At 43.8% G+C, this 17684-nt stretch overlaps 1 protein-coding gene across 1 annotated transcript; it reads left to right on the top strand.

Annotated features, from left to right (window-relative positions):
• The first annotated feature begins 428 nt into the window (after nucleotides 1-428).
• KCNJ16 (potassium inwardly rectifying channel subfamily J member 16) lies at nucleotides 429-1688 on the top strand. The gene has a single exon (XM_060134563.1). The coding sequence runs from the start codon at nucleotides 429-431 to the stop codon at nucleotides 1686-1688; it is 1260 nt and encodes a 419-aa protein (XP_059990546.1).
• The last annotated feature ends 15996 nt before the right edge of the window (nucleotides 1689-17684 follow it).

Here is a 17684-nt window from a genome sequence, read left to right as displayed (position 1 = left end):
TTCTAAATGCCCTCAGGCCAGAAGAGTCTACCAAATGAAGACAATTTTTTTTTTTTTTATGTCAGGTCAGAAGAGGCAGTGAGGACTCATTTGGGATAATCATAGTGTTTACTGAAGCCTTATGCATGTATAAAAATGTTATTTTCTCTAATCGCATATTTTGTTCCTGTAATGACTGAGTTGAATTCTAAACTGAACTGAGTAATCAATACTTAATGCCTCTGTCGCGCAAATCAAGTCGTAGCTGTTTCAGATGGCATCAGATTGCTTCCAGTGGGGCACATGGCTCTAGAGATGGAAATTAAAAGCAAGTGTGTCGAATTTTCTGTTTTTCAGGTTTGAAGTGAAAACTCACAAATAGCAGTCAGTACCCCTAGAACAGTCGCCGCCCCAGGAGCCACCCGGATGCCCGAAGGGCAGTAGAAAGCATGAGCTTCTACGGCAGCAGCTACCCGATCGTGAACGTGGACCCCAAATACCCGGGTTACCCCCAGGAGCACGTTCTAGCCGAGAAGCGAAGAGCCAGGAGGCGTCTCCTGCATAAAGACGGCAGCTGTAACGTGTACTTCAAGCACATTTTTGGAGAATGGGGCAGCTACGTGGTGGACATCTTCACCACCCTCGTGGACACCAAGTGGCGTCACATGTTCGTGATATTCTCGTTGTCTTACATTCTCTCCTGGTTGATATTTGGCTCTATCTTTTGGCTCATAGCCTTCCATCACGGAGACCTGTTGAACGATCCCGACATCACGCCTTGTGTGGACAACGTCCATTCCTTCACGGGGGCGTTTCTGTTCTCCCTGGAGACCCAGACCACCATCGGGTACGGTTCCCGCTGTGTCACCGAGGAATGTTCTGCGGCCGTGCTCATGGTGATCCTTCAGTCCATCTTAAGCAGCATCATAAACACCTTCATCATTGGGGCTGCCTTGGCCAAAATGGCGACCGCCAGGAAGAGAGCCCAGACCATCCGGTTCAGCTACTTCGCCCTCATCGGCATGAGAGATGGGAAACTTTGCCTCATGTGGCGCATCGGTGAATTCCGCCCCAACCACGTGGTAGAAGGCACGGTCAGGGCCCAGCTTCTCCGCTACACGGAAGACAGCGATGGGCGGATGACGATGGCATTTAAGGACCTAAAGTTAGTCAATGACCAGATCATCCTTGTCACACCAGTAACGATCGTTCATGAAATCGACCACGAGAGCCCTCTGTATGCCCTTGACCGAAAAGCCGTGGCCAAAGATAACTTTGAGATTTTGGTGACGTTTATCTATACTGGCGACTCTACCGGGACTTCTCACCAATCCAGGAGTTCCTACGTTCCCCGAGAAATTCTCTGGGGCCATAGGTTTAATGATGTCTTGGAAGTGAAGAGAAAGTATTACAAAGTGAACTGCTTACAGTTCGAGGGCAGCGTGGAAGTCTATGCTCCCTTTTGCAGCGCCAAGCAACTGGACTGGAAGGACCAGCAGATCCACAACATGGGAAAAGGCCCGCCAGCCCAAGGACCCGGCACATCAGACACCAATGTCAGAAGAAGGTCATTTAGCGCCGTTGCCATCGTCAGCAGCTGTGAAAACCCAGAGGAGACCACCACCTCTGGCACGGATCAGTGTAAGGAAGCGCCTTATCAGAAAGCTCTCCTGACTTTGAATAGGATCTCTGTAGAATCCCAAATGTAGTCCTGAGTTGTAAGTACGAGGGCTCCCAGTCAATGTTTTTACCCCCTAGCCAGTCGCCTTAAGGCAAGTAGTTATCAACAGAGCTTTTAAAGAAGGTGATAGCTGTCTTTGATGGTGAAGGAAGATAAATAGAGCAGGTTAAACTTGATAAAAGATATCTAAGCATTGCATCATATCCAACTGTTTAACTTTTTTTTTTTTTGGCTAGCAAATTTTGTGTTAGGGGTGCTATTAAGAGGCCTAATTGATTAATTTAAATTTCATCTCCTTTTGTTATTCCGTATACTTGTATTGTCAGTTGGAGGTATAATATTCAATAATGGGGAACAAAGGTAGGACACTGGGATAATAGACAGTAGAAAGGAGAATAGCATGAATAATAAAAATTTTAAATGGATCCAAATCGGTAGTATGAGTTACCTATAAAGACATTATATCATATAATCAAGATGTGCAAGGGATGCGTTCGGTAGATTGTAACGTTGAACTGTTTAACTGTGAAATCAGTCCCTGTGTTTGCCCAGCAGAGTGTCTCGGTATCAGCTGGCAGAGGCAGTGGCCGTAGGAAGTAACAATGCCCCCGGTTCTGACGGTGAATCCCCTGCCACTTGCCAGGTAATGATCAAGCAGTGCTAGAAGCTACTTTTTCTCTCATCCGTGAGGCAGAAGAAAAGTTGGCGTTATTACTCAGAGAGGTATTTCTCTCTTAAATGCTCTGTTTGACTCCAACAAATGGCTCGGGGGGTGGGGGGGGCAGAAATAAGGCACACAGGAGCTTTGTAAAGTGTGTGACAAGGGGACTGCTTATGTCCACCTCCCCACACCTTCTTTGAGGAAGGACAAGAAGAAGGATCGGGACCCTAGAGATGGGGTGAGGGAATGGAGAGCCGTAAACATCCTCAGACTCTTTGAGAGAAAACGTGTTCCTGGAAGACTGGAGCTCTGGCTACACAAGGGATGGAACCCTGTTTTTTTGGGGTTTTTTTAGCAGTTGCGGTGGGGTTAGGAGGTGGGGAGGCTGTGAGGGGAAAAGTATTTATTTGTGCCTAGAAGCAATTATGTATGGGTCACTTTAGAAAACACAAATAACTTGAATTGTGAATTTTAAGAAACGCTTCCATTGAACTTGGAACAATCATTTAAATGCAGGATTTTGTGGATATAATTAAGGTGATTTTAATGCACATTATGAAGTGGGTCAGCTAAGTGCTTTAGAATTGCTTAAATTGTAGGACAGGAGATAAATGTGTATGCTCTATTTCCACCTTAAAAGATGTTAATCATGATTACTTTAAACACAAATCCAATCACCTGCGAGTGAAGAGGCACTCACTCTAAGCTTTATCAGTTGAAGACTTACGAGCTATATTCCGAATTATCTGTGTTATTTTTTACATTCTTGCTGAGCTGGTAATAAGTATATGCCGCAGGTTTTCACGTGTTTATTTTATTTAAATATATATATACACACACATCGTTTTTGCTTTTTTCTGGAAAATCTCTCTCTCTCTCCCCATTTAAATTAAAGCACACAAGTAAATTTTACTGAATCGCAGAGTCCAAGATTACCAACAGAAGTAAAATGTATAGGTATATAAAGTTTTTCTTCTGTTTTCCTTCTTTTCTCTCCTTTTTCCTTCTTCCCTCCCTGCTTTCCTTCTTTCCCTTTCCTCCTCCTTTCTTTTGCCTGTGAGCAATAAAGTTATTTTATGATGCACAAGTGCAAAGCTTGTATTCCTGTTGTTGTATGGATAAGAGATCTGTTCAGGTCACAGGTTGCAAAATCGTCCTGAAACTTAACATCAGAGTGCTAAATAATGCGTTTCTTTTTTCCAGTCTTGTTTCAGGAACGCAAAACCCATGTTTTTAAAACTGCACATGCCCTGTAGATTCGGATTTTGGAGCAGCAATTACTCAGCTAAATTAGAATATTACAATCCACCAAGTAGAAAACAGCCAACACTACAACAAACAAACTTGCCCCCTTTTTTGGCATGTTTCACACCCGTCTAGTTTCATTCACTTTCCTTCCTGGACTCTGCTCGTTCACGATCTTCCTTTGTTAGTATCCGGATAGAGGTGTCACTGTCCAGTAAATACACTCTGTCGGGCTTCGTGCCTCTTCCATCAAATTCTCTTACCCAGAATAGAATGTACAATCAGCAACCCCCTGTCATAGTTATCTCCCATTTTCTGTTTAGATTGATAACACACTTTGACACCCCAATGAGTTACATAATAATAAAGATCTTAAAATTGTGCAAAAAGTGTGTGCCTATGCTAGTGGAAATTCTGTGGCTGTGGTCAGCGGGGGGGACAGGGCACCCAAACCGAGATTGCTGTTTCATAGAGTTAGGATGTGGGCAGAATTAGAAACCATTTTTTATTCGTTTCTAACAGCTTGCAGAACAGCTCTATTCAAATGAACAATTAAGTGCTCCTGTAAGCATTGCTAGAAACCGCCCTGCAAAATAGCATTTCTAGTTGGAAGTGCTCTGTCAATGATGAGAATATTTCTTCTTCTGGCATTTGTCTCCCCCTAAAAAAGACATTATTCCGTAGACCCAATTAGAAAATAAATCGTGGCATCAAGGCGCTGCTCCACTGTGTTTTACAGCCTGGGAGGAGGGAACACAGGAAGAGAGAAGGAAACACTGTTTCCATGGACCACCAGCTCATCAAGTACCCGTAGGTGCTTTGCACAGATACACTTAATCCCCACACAGAAGACAAAGGGGTGGATATTTTTAATTTCCACGTCATCAAATATCTCATTCTTAACTTTATCCTGACTGACACATTCCCAACTGGGATAATAAAGTGCCCAGGTTAAAAAAAAAATTCCAACTGTGTTTCCCAGTCTCCCTTGCAGCCGAGGGTGGAGTGGAGGGTATGCTTCTGTGACATAGTTCTGACCCACAAGATGCCAGCAGAACTCTCTGGATGTGACTTCTAAGAAGGCTCTTTGGCTGCGGCTGACTCAGCGGTCAAAGGCCCTCTTACCTTCATGCATTCATCCTCTTCCTCACCTGGGCCTCAGACGTGGTGGCTGGCGCTCCTGAAGCCCTTCTCTTAAGAGTGAGAATCAGGGATGCTCCTGACGAGGGGAATTGGACAAGTAAGAAAGAGCGCAGGGCTTCCCCGGTGGCGCAGTGGTTGAGAGTCCGCCTGCCGATGCAGGGGTTCGAGCCTCGGTCCGGGAGGATCCCACATGCCGCGGAGCGGCTGGGCCCGTGAACCATGGCCGCTGAGCCTGCGCGTCCGGAGCCTGTGCTCCGCAATGGGAGAGGCCACGACAGTGAGAGGCCCGCGTACCGCAAAAAAAAGGAAAAAAAAGAAAGAGCGCAAGCCTAGATTGCACATCTCCAGACTTCTGCAGGGGTGACGATAAATACGATTCCAAACTGCTAGAGTGAGCCAGAGATCTAGAGGGAATTAAGCAGGAAACAAAGGCTGGGAAGGAGAAAGAGGATGTACCAGTTACGTCCACCCTGAACTTGTAGATGCCATTTCACGGAGCGGGTCTCTGTGGAAACCACGTATTTTCTGGGAGAGTTGAGGAAATACCGCTATGATTGTAAAACAAATACAAAAGAATTACTTTAGGCCTGGAAATCCCTCTGAGACAGTGAGGGCCGAGTGACCTTGATAAGATAACGGGCCAGGCCTGCTGTCGGGCTGCCCTTAACCTTCTTCCATCCCTCCTGCAGAATTACATTCTGTGTTTTAATGGTGACCTGAAATCTCTGCAGACTCAGGCCAGCAAGCACCGTACAGCTTGGGCAGGAAAGCAGAACTCTACCGAGGCTGTGTTTAAGAACCCCCGGCGAGATCAGACTGCATGAATTCATCCACGTGGACTCTGAATATATAATATACCAAGGAACCCAGACCCTGACTTTAAATATTCGTACTTCGTTCTGTCTGAGTTGGCCAGGGTACGTGAGGCAGATTCTCTGGACCACTCTCTTTTAAATGATTGGGCGCTCATTCTACTCAGTTTAAAATACTCTATTAGTTCCATCCATTATAAGCATTGATTCTTCCATTCTGAATATGCTGTAAGACACTATAAGCCCCTGAGTTGTTTTGTTTTGTTTTTTTTTAAGGTAAGCTTTTCCTGCGGACTTCTAGAAACATCCTTTACACCCTTGGCACTCTCTAAATCACAAAGCCCTGCCCCACTTCTAAGTTTGCTGCCGCCAATCTCTCACTCTCTAACTTTCACTTTTAAAAGCACTATGACCCGTGCTCTGGAGAAGAAACTTGTGCACCACACGCAGAATGCAAGGAGGAATAACACAGACAAAGCAGCAGGGAGGCACTTGGCAAACTCTCTGCAAAGGCTGTCTTGGGTGGGAGGGCTTTAAAAATGAAAGCTAGTAACAGACGCAGTTTGAATCCATCTGTGGGCAGAGAGCAAGCAAGGCCTCCTACAGGGACATTTTCCTGAAGAGGCAAAAGCCTACTGTTGCCTGGACACCGCGATTCCTCCGCATTGCTTTGGAGCTTTTCTTCAGTAAGAAAAACCTTACGTCCAAGTGAATTCCCAAGTTCCTCTTTCATGGCTCTTAGTTTACTAAAGCAACTTCACACAAGCCTCTGACGACCGTGTGGTTGGGTCATGAGATTTGGCCAGGGGCAAGCAGCCTGTTGCTTCATCAGGTCACCCTGTGCTCCTTTCCTCGGGAAATATCCAGGCCTGTGGTTTGGGAGCTTTTGTGCAGAGTTTGGAGACTTAGGTCAACATGGCTGAACGTTTCAAAGTTCAGTAGACTCTGAGCTGCTGAGCACCTAGCAGGGAACGTTTAAAATAAACGCTTGCCTTTTGCTGTTTGGTCTCATTGATTTATTCTAGTTTGTAAGTACTACAGAGTAAAAGAATACTGGATCTCGAGTCTGTCTGTCATCCCAAGAAAAAGCTACTGGGCTGAGATCGAGAGGCTTCTAGATAATGAAGGTAACCTGAGCTGGGTCATCACTGATGTCAGGTTCTCCATGAAAACTCTAGAGACTCCACAGGCCGCCAAGAGAGGCAGGTTAATCATTTTCAGTTTTCAGCAGGCCCGGTGGATGAAAACCCAAACAGATACTAAGTCTTGCTAAATTACATAGCCAAAGAATGCTTTTTCTCTGTTTTGTCATTTACCACTGGGCTTATAAAACCTTCTTAATCACTATCGAAGTAACGTGAACTTGAGACAGAAAAGCCCCAAGAGGTTTGGACCCTGTGAAAACTTCTTTACAGCAAGTTATCAGAAACCTTCAAATTTCCACATAAAATACTTCTGTCACGTGCGCTGCACACTGTGGTTAAAGGCTCTTTATTTGAATTGGAAGCACATGTTGGAGATCAGTTATTTATCGTGCCTTGTGTGCCTGTTGGTTCTATCTGATAGCAGCTTGCCTGGGGAGGGAGGCTGGCCGCGGGGCCGGATTCAGGCGGAGAGGCCGCGTCTGCCAGCCGCTGACACTTCCAGATGCAAAGATTCTTAAGACACCGGGGGTCATCAGCGCATCTAGTCAGAATCCACTTTACATAGGAGGAAAAATGATCTGCCCAATGAGACAAGGCCTCGGAGAGGCAGCCGAGGAAGAAATCACTACGACCAATGACTGGGGCTCTCTGGGATCCCCAGAGGCGATAATTGGTCCTGATGTGCTGCCGGAGATCAGTTTTCTTCTGTAATCGTCAAATGGGAAAAGTGACCCCTTGAAGACCCTCTGTTAAATAGAAGCCCGTTATTTTCTAGAAGTGCTCCTGAACAGAACTGTTGGTTGGCCATTGATTTTTTTAGAGAGGCTGGAATGTGGGCAAGGGGGAAAAAGTGTGGGAAACAGCTGATAAGAGCAACGATGAATGCCGATAATCTTTTCTAGAATGTAAACAAAGTGGTTGAATTTTAAAAGTCTCACCCGTTTCCAGGGCAATGCTAGTGCACAGTGGGGCACAGCCCCGAGCGTGGACCAGCCACCAAGCCTGTCACCTTGGAAGCAGGAGCACTGAGTCTTCCTGCAGGGCCAGCCTCAGGGGTAAGGACACACGGTGAGCAGTGGGGGGTTTTCTTCCAGTGAATGGATGTGCTCCATTTTTTGAGGCAAGCCCTAAAAGGAAAGGAGGCCAACCTGAGACAGACCCAGACACCTGGGCTGACAACGTTTGCTCTTTTTAGTAGTTGTACAACCTGGAGCAACTTAGCTGGAGTTTCTGATTCCTACTTTCCTTATCTAGAGTTTTTCTTGCTGATTTAAGCTGAGATTGAGCGCAGGCTTACGGACCAGACTGCCTAGGTTTGGATTCTCTGTTTTCTTCCCGCATGACTTTGGGCAATTTTCTTAACTTCTCTGTGCCCCAGTTTTCTCAGCTGTGAGGAGAGGAAACTCATCGCACCTACCTTACAGTTGCTGTAAGGATTAAGCGAGATAATGTTTGTAAAGTGCTTAGAACAGTAGCCGGCACAGTACGAATGCTAATAATTGCGAGCTATTATTAATTATTATCTCCAGCAGCAGATTCTTAGGTTCTTTTAGTGTTTTGTCAATTAATATACATTCCTTAACTTTTTTTTTTTTTTTTTTTTTTTGCGGTACGCGGGCCTCTCGCTGTTGTGGCCTCTCCCGTTGCGGAGCACAGGCTCCGGACGCGCAGGCTCAGCGGCCATGGCTCACGGGCCCAGCCGCTCCGCGGCATGTGGGATCCTCCCGGACCGGGGCTCGAACCCCTGCATTGGCAGGCGGACTCTCAACCACTGTGCCACCAGGGACGCCCTATACATTCCTTAACTTTTAATCTGGACTTACTGCTAAAGGAAAAAAAAGTAAAAGGAGCAATCATTTGGTAGAAGGAGGATAAATTATTGGCATCCAAATGTAAATGATTTGTATACGATCTTACCCAAACCACTTCGGATGAAGTAAATCAAACTTCTTCTCCATTAAGCGAGGCATCAGGATTTAGTAAAATGGTGCTTTGAGAATAAAAATACTACTCTACTCAGATACACCGAAGACTTAGTGAATAGTACCAAACCAAGGGGAAACCAGACTGCATATCATACAGTATACCCCCCATTCCATGTAAACCACCTGCTGGGTGTGAACTTCAAGCTGTTTCAAAAAGTGTTTAACTTTTATGTCACAATACCATACCTTATACTAAATTAGAGGGGTCCTGGGAGGAGCAATCTCAGTATCCAAAAACGATCCATTACAACCCAAATAAGCTGCCGCAACTTGAACTTGGAAAAACTTGGTCTGTCATGTGCTGGTGGCCCCAGGAATATGCGAACCACCCAGGAGACTGGCTGCCTCGCTTCAGGTGCCAGACAAGAGGCGTTGAAGTCATTTGGGATGAGGAAGTACAAGTCTTTTTCTCTAATGTGTGACACCCTCTTGTAGGGGGGCCATGGACTTTCGATCAGATGGAAGTGGGCTCGGATTCCAGATGCGCTCTGTGCCCCCTGTGTGAACTTGGGCAATTTCCCAATTGTCACGGAGCCTCAGTTTCTTCTTGAGTATAAATGGAGATAATAATACACACACGTATCCTGATATACTCTTCACAGTCCATATACATGTGTGCACGTGTGTGTGTGTGTGTGTGAAGATATACACATAACTCCCTGGCACTTAGGAGTTGCTCAATCAACTAATATTTCCTGTTTCCCTCTATATCTATCAGTCCTAGTAGCATGTTTCAAAGGAATTTGAAAGCGAAAGCATTGTTAGCTGTAGCATTAGAATGCTTTAGTTATGATCACAAAATTATTTTTTTCTAAATATTCATGCTTTCTCTGTGATGTGTAGGTTGATGGCTGAGGTCAACCTTCTAAATGTATTGTCTTCCCACTCCCAAGAGTAATTGATTTTAGTCCCAGCACTGCCACTAACGAGCTGTGGGATTTGGGGAAGTTACTCACCTCTCTGGTCCACAGTTTCTGAACACTCCTGGTTTGCTTTATATTTTTTCGTGATTCTTCGAAGCCACAAAATGTGTTGTCTTCCCCCTCACTTTACTTCTACCCATGACTTTTTTTTTGTTTCTTGTTTTTTGTATGTGCTTTTTTCATTAACGTATGTAATTTACTACAACCTTTCCTATTCTTATGATTACTGGACTATCTAAATTTAACAGAACAATTCCTCTTTCATGTTATTTTCTGCTTCATTTCAAATCTTTCCTTAATGTATAACTAACTGGGATGTACACTGAATACTTCTCATGATAAATCAATAGTTCATTTACAATAATAATATCTGTTGAAATTAGTTTTCAGATCTCATATTACTGTACTTTTAAAAAATTGGACCTACTTTAAATGGTAAAATTTAAGGCATTTAAAAATGACGCAAGTCTGATTTCATAAGAAATGAAATACTGCTCTTGCAGTTACAGAGGTCGGAAGCAAGTAGTGGCATAAAGAACGTCACTAAAGTACAACGCTAAGATTCTGATGAGGGCAACTGAATTTACGACCAATGAACAAAGGGCATCAAATATGCTATTAAATTGTTGAAATGCCACAAGGCTTAATCTATGGAAGTTGGGGGGAAATGCTCAGTCAAGGATGCTAGTAGCCCTTTGTGTCATTATTAACTGATGCATCTGCAGATTGGTGACTTGTGCAGTGAATGGCTTAGGCAACTGTACCTGGCCAGCCTGTGTTTCATTTCCATTTAGGAAAAAGTGGCTGCTGTTTCATATCCTCCCGATAAGTATGTAACTGACTACGATCGCAGCACCTGGATTCCCAGACCCCAGTGACCTCTGAGTTCCCTGAGCCCTGAGGAGAGGTGGTCTAATCTCAATGCCAAACAATCATAAAATAAACGGAGAGCGCATTTGCAATATTCTGGGTTTTCTTTCCAGTATCACATCTGGTGTGGACCTGAGAGAAATAGCAATTTGCACATAACAAATCTGAACCAAAGTTTCCAAAATGGCTTTTTTATTCTTACATTGTAAATAAATATCAGAGTAGTCATGAAAGACTAACGCTTTGAGAGCAGCAAAAGATTCATCAAACAATATAAAGTTTTGTTTATCCTTTTCCAGAAACGTACAATAACTTACTATTATCTAAGCTGTCATTTTAAAGCTTTGGACAATAAATAAAGGATCTGCACACCTCATTGTGTAGCTTGGGGCTTCTGGGGGTTGGGGAATGGAAGGAAGCAAAATATTCACGATTTTGCAGGCAGAAGGAAGAAGATAAAAACATAAATAAAGACACTTTCTCTTTCCACCAAAGGCTAGGGCGATGTGTTGGTCTTTTGGAATATCATAATGATAATAATAACAACAGCATTAACAACAGCAATTATGTAAAAGCCTCCAGTAATTGCAATTCTATTAGGAGGTTGAGTATTTTTGGTCACCATTGTGCCACCTTGTGGTCACAAGAGAACACATGTTTTTTTCCATGAAGTAAATCCATTAAGTTTTTATTTTCCGCCCTCACTCCTAGGGGATGATATTTGGAAGAATAACTTGGGAAGCATGTTGCCAATAAATCCTAGAAACAAAATATAATGGGCACCATTCAAGTCAAAACTCGCATATGCTTAAAAGTGACAAATGGAAACGGCCTAAGGATGAAGTCCATGTAGCGGATTTTCCCTCTGCTACGTAAACATGGATTATACATTTAGAAGATGAAGTTCGAGTTCATTAAGACTGCCACTCTCAGGGCTTCCCTGGTGGCGCAGTGGTTGAGAGTCCGCCTGCCGATGCAGGGGACACGGGTTCGTGCCCCGGTCCGGGAAGATCCCACATGCCGCGGAGCGGCTGGGCCCGTGAGCCATGGCCGCTGAGCCTGCGCGTCCGGAGCCTGTGCTCCGCAACGGGAGAGGCCACAACAGTGAGAGGCCCGCGTACCGCAAAAAAAAAAAAGACTGCCACTCTCGATCTACAAATACAGGCATCGAAGTCTGGATCATCTCCACTGAGAACCTAATAAATAATTTAGCAATCTAATTATAGCATGAGAAGGCAGCCAGCATTTAGGGATCAATGGCCAATATACTGTATGAGGATAATCATGTCAATATGCATATATAGAAGCAGTTTAATAAACACAATTTTAATAATATGAGTGAAGATTTGCTTTGTAAATAGGTATATTATTGTCTTATAATTTTTATGCATTTCAAAGAGTTTTGATATTCATTTAAAGGCTTTTTCTGCTTTCTGAGCTCCACGTATGTCAGCATCCAGATGTGAGGAACAGAAAAAAAGAGGACAAACCACCTTCCCACATAGCACTGTCTGCTGGCAACTAAATAATATCTTAATATTTTGTAATCAATTCAGAAATGGCCACTGTTTTATGTTATCAGTGCTTGTTTCATCAAGCATATAGCTTTTATCAAGGATGAAAGTATCAGAAAAAAAAAAAAAGAAGTTCCAGCAGTTCTCTCATTGTAAATAGTGTGTGTGTGGAGAATGAGAGAATGTAATACGTTCCCCTAGATGCGTAACCATGCTCGTATGGGCCTTAAGTCTCTTCATCCCTCGCTTGGCCTCTGTTTCTTCGCGTCTATGCCTGTGAACTCCTCCATCTCTCCTGTCCTCACTGTCTATATCTTATCTCCCCATCTTTCTGTGTCTCTCTTTGTCACACTCTCAAAATTAACCTCGACCAAAATCTAGGAGGTGAACGGCTCTAGATTTGAACCCTAGCCCTGTGGATGACTAGCAGTGTGCCTGTGGGCAAACTATAGTCATCCCTTGGCATCCGAGGGGGACTGGTGCCAGGAGTCCTGCGAACACCAAAATCCCCCGGTGCTCAAGTTCCTTACATAAAATAGCAGAGTACAGTTGGCTCTCAGCGTCCGCGCGTCCCACGTCCCCACATATACCCCGCGGATGGGTTGAATCCCCAGACGAGGAACCCTCGGATACAGAGGGCAGACGGTACTCCACCTCCAACTCAGGCTCCTTATCTGTGGAATAGGCCTAAAAGTTCTTACCTCATAAAGTTGTGACAATTACATGACGAGTTGCCTTCAAAAGCGCTTCCGACAACAGCAGCGCAGAGGAAATGTTCAGCGCTTGGAGACTGTCTCTATTTTTAGAGCTTGAACAAAGCTCTCTTCTCAGCATTCAAATCCCTGTCATCATAAGATGTTGCAGTACTGCCTCACTTAGAAATATAATGTCACCATAAATTAGGTATGTATCTCATAGAATTTTAAAGCACAGAAATCTCCCATGTACCTCTTGTAACCACTTTATCAATGAAATGATAAGAATCAGAAAGCTTCTTGCCCAGCGTCCCATAAGTAAAAAGCGGAACCCACACCTGCGCCGTACCTTCTACCTCTATGTACTTTCCCAGTGCTGTGGCAATGCACAGTGATTCTCATTCCAAACCATCACTCTATTTTTTGACCTTCCTTCCTTCCTTATCTATCTCTCTATCTATCTATCTATCTATCTATCTATCTATCTATCTATCTATCATATATCTATTTTCCAGGTCTAGGATTATTGCCGTCAGTGAGATAAAAGTTTTCAGTCACAGCACCTGATTTTTCTAAAATTCATTAATTCATGTATTCACATATTGTGTCTACCTTGTGTCTGGTCATTCACAGACATTGTAAAGGCAATAATGAACTAACCAGAAAAATAGTCTTGCCCTTTTGGAACTTACAGTCTAGTAGGAGAGACCGAAAGTAAAGAAACAAATACATCATTTAATGCCAGGCATAGTTAAGTGCTGTGTAAAAAAAGTAAAGGGGTGTATCCCAGCAAAGAGGACGGATGCCGTTTTAGGTAGGGCAGTCAGGGAAAGCCTCTCAGTTGAGATAACACTTTCTCAGAAACCTGGAATAGAGAAAGTAGCCCATGTGGATACCTGCAGAAATAGAATTCCAAACCAGTGCAAAGGCCCTACAGCAGAAACAAGTTTGAGAATCTGGGGAAGTAGCAAAATGGAGAGAGTTCAGTTTTGTGTTTCAGATGCCTATTTGACACTCCAGTGGGAACAAACAGTAGGAAGTTGTGTATCCATGCGTTCTGAGTGTGGGAGAAGGTCAGGGCTGAGGATGGACATTTGGAGGCCTTCAGCGTAGATCTGTAGTTCAAGGTATAGGCTTGCATGAGCTCTGCCAGGAACTGAATGGAGGCTGGGGAATAGGGTACCAGAGCCAGGGATGCTGAAACATGGTGAGATAGAGACACAGAAGAAACTCATTCAGGGAGGATGAGAAGGAGCCATCCATGAGATTTGAGAAAGGACAGAGAAGAGTGGTTACTTAACAGCCAAGTAAAGAAAGGGATCCAATAAATGACTGACTGTGGACGCTGCTTAGACACCACATGTGAGAGAACAGAGTTGACCATGGACTTGAGTGTCTGCCTGGAGTAATGCCTGACTCGAGGAGATTCAGTGAAGAACAAGGGGTAAGACAGTAAGGACAACTTTAGAAAACTTTTGATAGACAAGGGAGAAGCTGAGTGCAATCATCATAGCTGGAGGGAAAGACAGAGTCAAGGCAAGCTTTGCATTTCTTCTTTCTTTCTTTGTATTTTTCTTTCTTGTGTTCGTGGGAGGTCGTTGAGCATGTTGATGAGCAGATGGGAAGGATCCCATAGAGAGGAAAAAATAGATGATGTAGGAGAGAGGAGATAAAGAAGTAGAGTCTTTGCATAGGTGAGGAGTGTGGCATCTCTCGTCTACAAGTGAAGAGAGGGTGACATCAGAGCCACAGGTACAGGAGGGAAAACAACATATCCAGGTAGAGATGGAGAAGTGGGTTTCAAGGTGGGGTAGAGAGGACTGATGGTTGAAGACATTATCTTCTCTCTGCTTCCTTTTTTTCCCCCAGTGTGATGAGAAGCCAGGGAATCAGCTGAGAGTAAATGGTATTAGAGATTTGAGTGGAGACAGAAAATGTTCAGACCCTCATCTCAGAGACCCGGGGTGTGACTATACTAAGGGAATAGAACAGGATTGCCAGCCGTCCCAAAGTCCCCTCTGAGGTTTGTGGTCGTACATTTAATGTGGTACATATACACAATGGAATATTACTCAGCCGTAAAAAAGAAATAACGAAATAATGCCATTTGCAGCAACATGGATGGTAATAGAGGTTGTCATACTGAGTGAAGTAAGTCAGACAGAGAAAGAGAAATATCGAGTGATATCACTTATATGCGGAATCTTAAAAGAAGTAATGATACAAGTGAACTTATTTGCAAAACAGAAACAGACTCACAGACTTAGAGAAGGAACTTATGGTTACCCGGGGGAAGGGTGGGGCAGAGGTATAGTTACGGAATTTGGGATTGACATGCACACACTGCTATATTTAAAATGGATAGGGACTTCCCTGGTAGTCCAGTGGGTAAGACTCCACGCTCCCAGTGTAGGGGGCCCGGGTTCAATCCCTGGTCGGGGAACTAGGGATTGAATTAAGGATGCCGCAACTAAGAGCCCGCACACCACAATTAAAGAGCCCATGTGCCACAACTAAGACCTGGTGCAGCCAAAATAAATAAATAAATTTGAAAAATAGATAATCAATAAGGACCTACTGTATAGCACAGGGAACTCTGCTCAATATTATGTAGCAACCTAAATGCGAAAAGAATTTGAAAAACAATAGATATATGTGTCTGTATAACTGAATCACTTTGCTGTACACCTGAAAGTAACACAACATTCTTTTTTTATTTTTATTTATTTATTAAAATTTTTTTTTTTTGCGGTACGCGGGCCTCTCACTGTTGTGGCCTCTCCCGTCGTTGCGGAGCACAGGCTCCAGACGCGCAGGCTCAGCGGCCATGGCTCACGGGCCCAGCCGCTTCACGGCATGTGGGATCTTCCCGGACCGGGGCACGAACCCGCGTCCCTTGCATCGGCAGGCGGACTCTCAACCACTGCGCCACCAGGGAAGCCCTAACACAACATTCTTAATCGACTACACTTCAATATATAATAAAAAGTTTAAAAAAAATGAAGTAACATCAGCCAGGATGACTGTGTGTTTTTCTTCATCTAGAACATTTATTATAAAGCTTAGTTCCCAAGAATTTATCCGTTTAAAAAAGTCCAGCTTTCCAAATTAACATGCTTTATTTTTGTGAGTGGCACATGCACTCACACGATTCAGTAACAGAGATGACGAATCTGATCTGCTATTAAAACAGGACTTGTGACGATCTAGCAATTAGCAGCTGGATTACCATTTTGGCGCAAGAAGGACATACTACCACATCAGTATACCAAAGAGAAGATACCTCTGACGCTTTGCAGTCTGCCAGGTCTCCATCTCTCTCTCTCTCTCTCTCTCTGTTTGGTCATACAATACAACCAGCTGTGGAAGGGAATTGTGTAAAGTGTGTTGGGACTCTCTCCTAGCCCAGGGATCTGGTTAGTAACAAAGCCTAGTGAAAGGGGCTGAGGGCTGCGTGCATGAGCTGGAGAACCATGAGTCTGTTTCAAACTGAAATTGTTCTGCAACCCTGGCCACCTGGCTACTTTGGGTCCATGCTGGGGTTGAACAGCAATCAACTGAGAAACTTTCAAACATTTATTTGTCCTCGCGATCGTTTAACTTACTGTTTTTCCATTTAGATTTGATGTTTTGCTTCCACATTTGTGTATAATATCAAAACTGGGCCTTTCAGTTGAAGCCAACTGCATACCCAGCTATGTACCCAGCTATGTACCCTTGCTGTATAGACTCCTCCACCATGGACCTTTTCCATGTCCACTTTTTTGGAGTCAGGAGGCGAGAGGGTCCTTAATGAAGTTGGTGCTGCCTTCATTTGAGATCTATTCTTTGATATCCTTTTAGAAAAAAAGTCTTTTTAAATTCGACTTCTAAGTTTATTTTTCATGCTTTTAAAATTCCCTCTTCTAGAACACACAGTTAAGGAAGCTTAAAATCTAATAGGGTTATTTGCAATCAATTTATCAGAACATAAAAACTAAATAAGTTCATTTTTCATTCAAAGTGTTCTAAAGAGAGTGACAGAGTCACATCTGAGAACAGGTGTCTCTGTTAATAAATGAAGTAGTTGTAAAGCTGTGTTTGGGTTTGTATCAGGGCACGCATGACCGTCTTGATTCAAGGGCACGTGCAAAGTGTATTCTTGGAAGTATGGAAAAGTAGTCATTTGTGATGTAAACTAAACGCTATTTTAATGGCTATTTTGTGGCTACTTAAATTCAGTATTTGAATGAGGGGGCATGTTCATATTTAGTTTACGTAAAGTGCTTTGTCGGGTCACTAGAATAAATCATTGATTTTTGTTCATGATCATAATCTGTAAACGAGGGAGGCCTCCAAAAACTTGCTGGTGTGGTTATTTACAAAGGAAACACTCGTGAAAATGTCCACGGCACTACCTTCTTGCGTTCTGATTATTTGCAAGGATGGCCGCCAGTCTGTTTAGTCTTTCCAGGAGCCTCTGTGAAGGAAATCCATATTCCTGTAAGAACATTGTGTTGAAAAGACACAACATTATTGGGTTTTTTGTTGTTGTTGTTGTTGTTTTTCGCGGTACGTGGGCCTCTCACTGTTGTGGCCTCTCCCGTTGCGGAGCACAGGCTCCGGACGCGCAGGCTCAGCGGCCATGGCTCACGGGCCCAGCCGCTCCGCGGCACGTGGGATCTTCCCGGACCGGGGCACGAACCCGTGTCCCCTGCATCGGCAGGCGGACTCTCTACCACTGCGCCACCAGGGAAGCCCACAACATTATTGTTTTTAAATGCACATACAGTTATTTGCGATGAAGAAAGAAGGCAGTGGTCTCTAAGTTAGCATTTTCTTTACTGAAAACTACAATGATGGTGATCATAATAATGTCATAGGAGTAACAACACCTTTAGGTCAGCCTTCAGAGGTCATCAGATTAAAGTAACGGTGCAGAAACAAAGAAAAGAAATAAGATAATCAAGCCATGTTGAATGTCATAGAACCGAAACCCCCCAAGGCATGGAGAACCAAGGTAATGACGCTCATTGAACTGTGTTTATATTA

Source organism: Lagenorhynchus albirostris, chromosome 20 (genome assembly GCF_949774975.1).
Source record: "Lagenorhynchus albirostris chromosome 20, mLagAlb1.1, whole genome shotgun sequence".
In the NCBI taxonomy this organism is placed as follows: Eukaryota; Metazoa; Chordata; class Mammalia; order Artiodactyla; family Delphinidae; genus Lagenorhynchus; species Lagenorhynchus albirostris.
The sequence above is the reverse complement of the archived record's forward strand: the minus strand, read 5'-3'. Positions and strand labels throughout refer to the sequence as shown.

Bases quoted from the DNA above. Each gene is read 5' to 3' on its own strand.
- KCNJ16 (XM_060134563.1), top strand. From the start codon at position 429: ATGAGCTTCTACGGCAGCAGCTACCCGATCGTGAACGTGGACCCCAAA.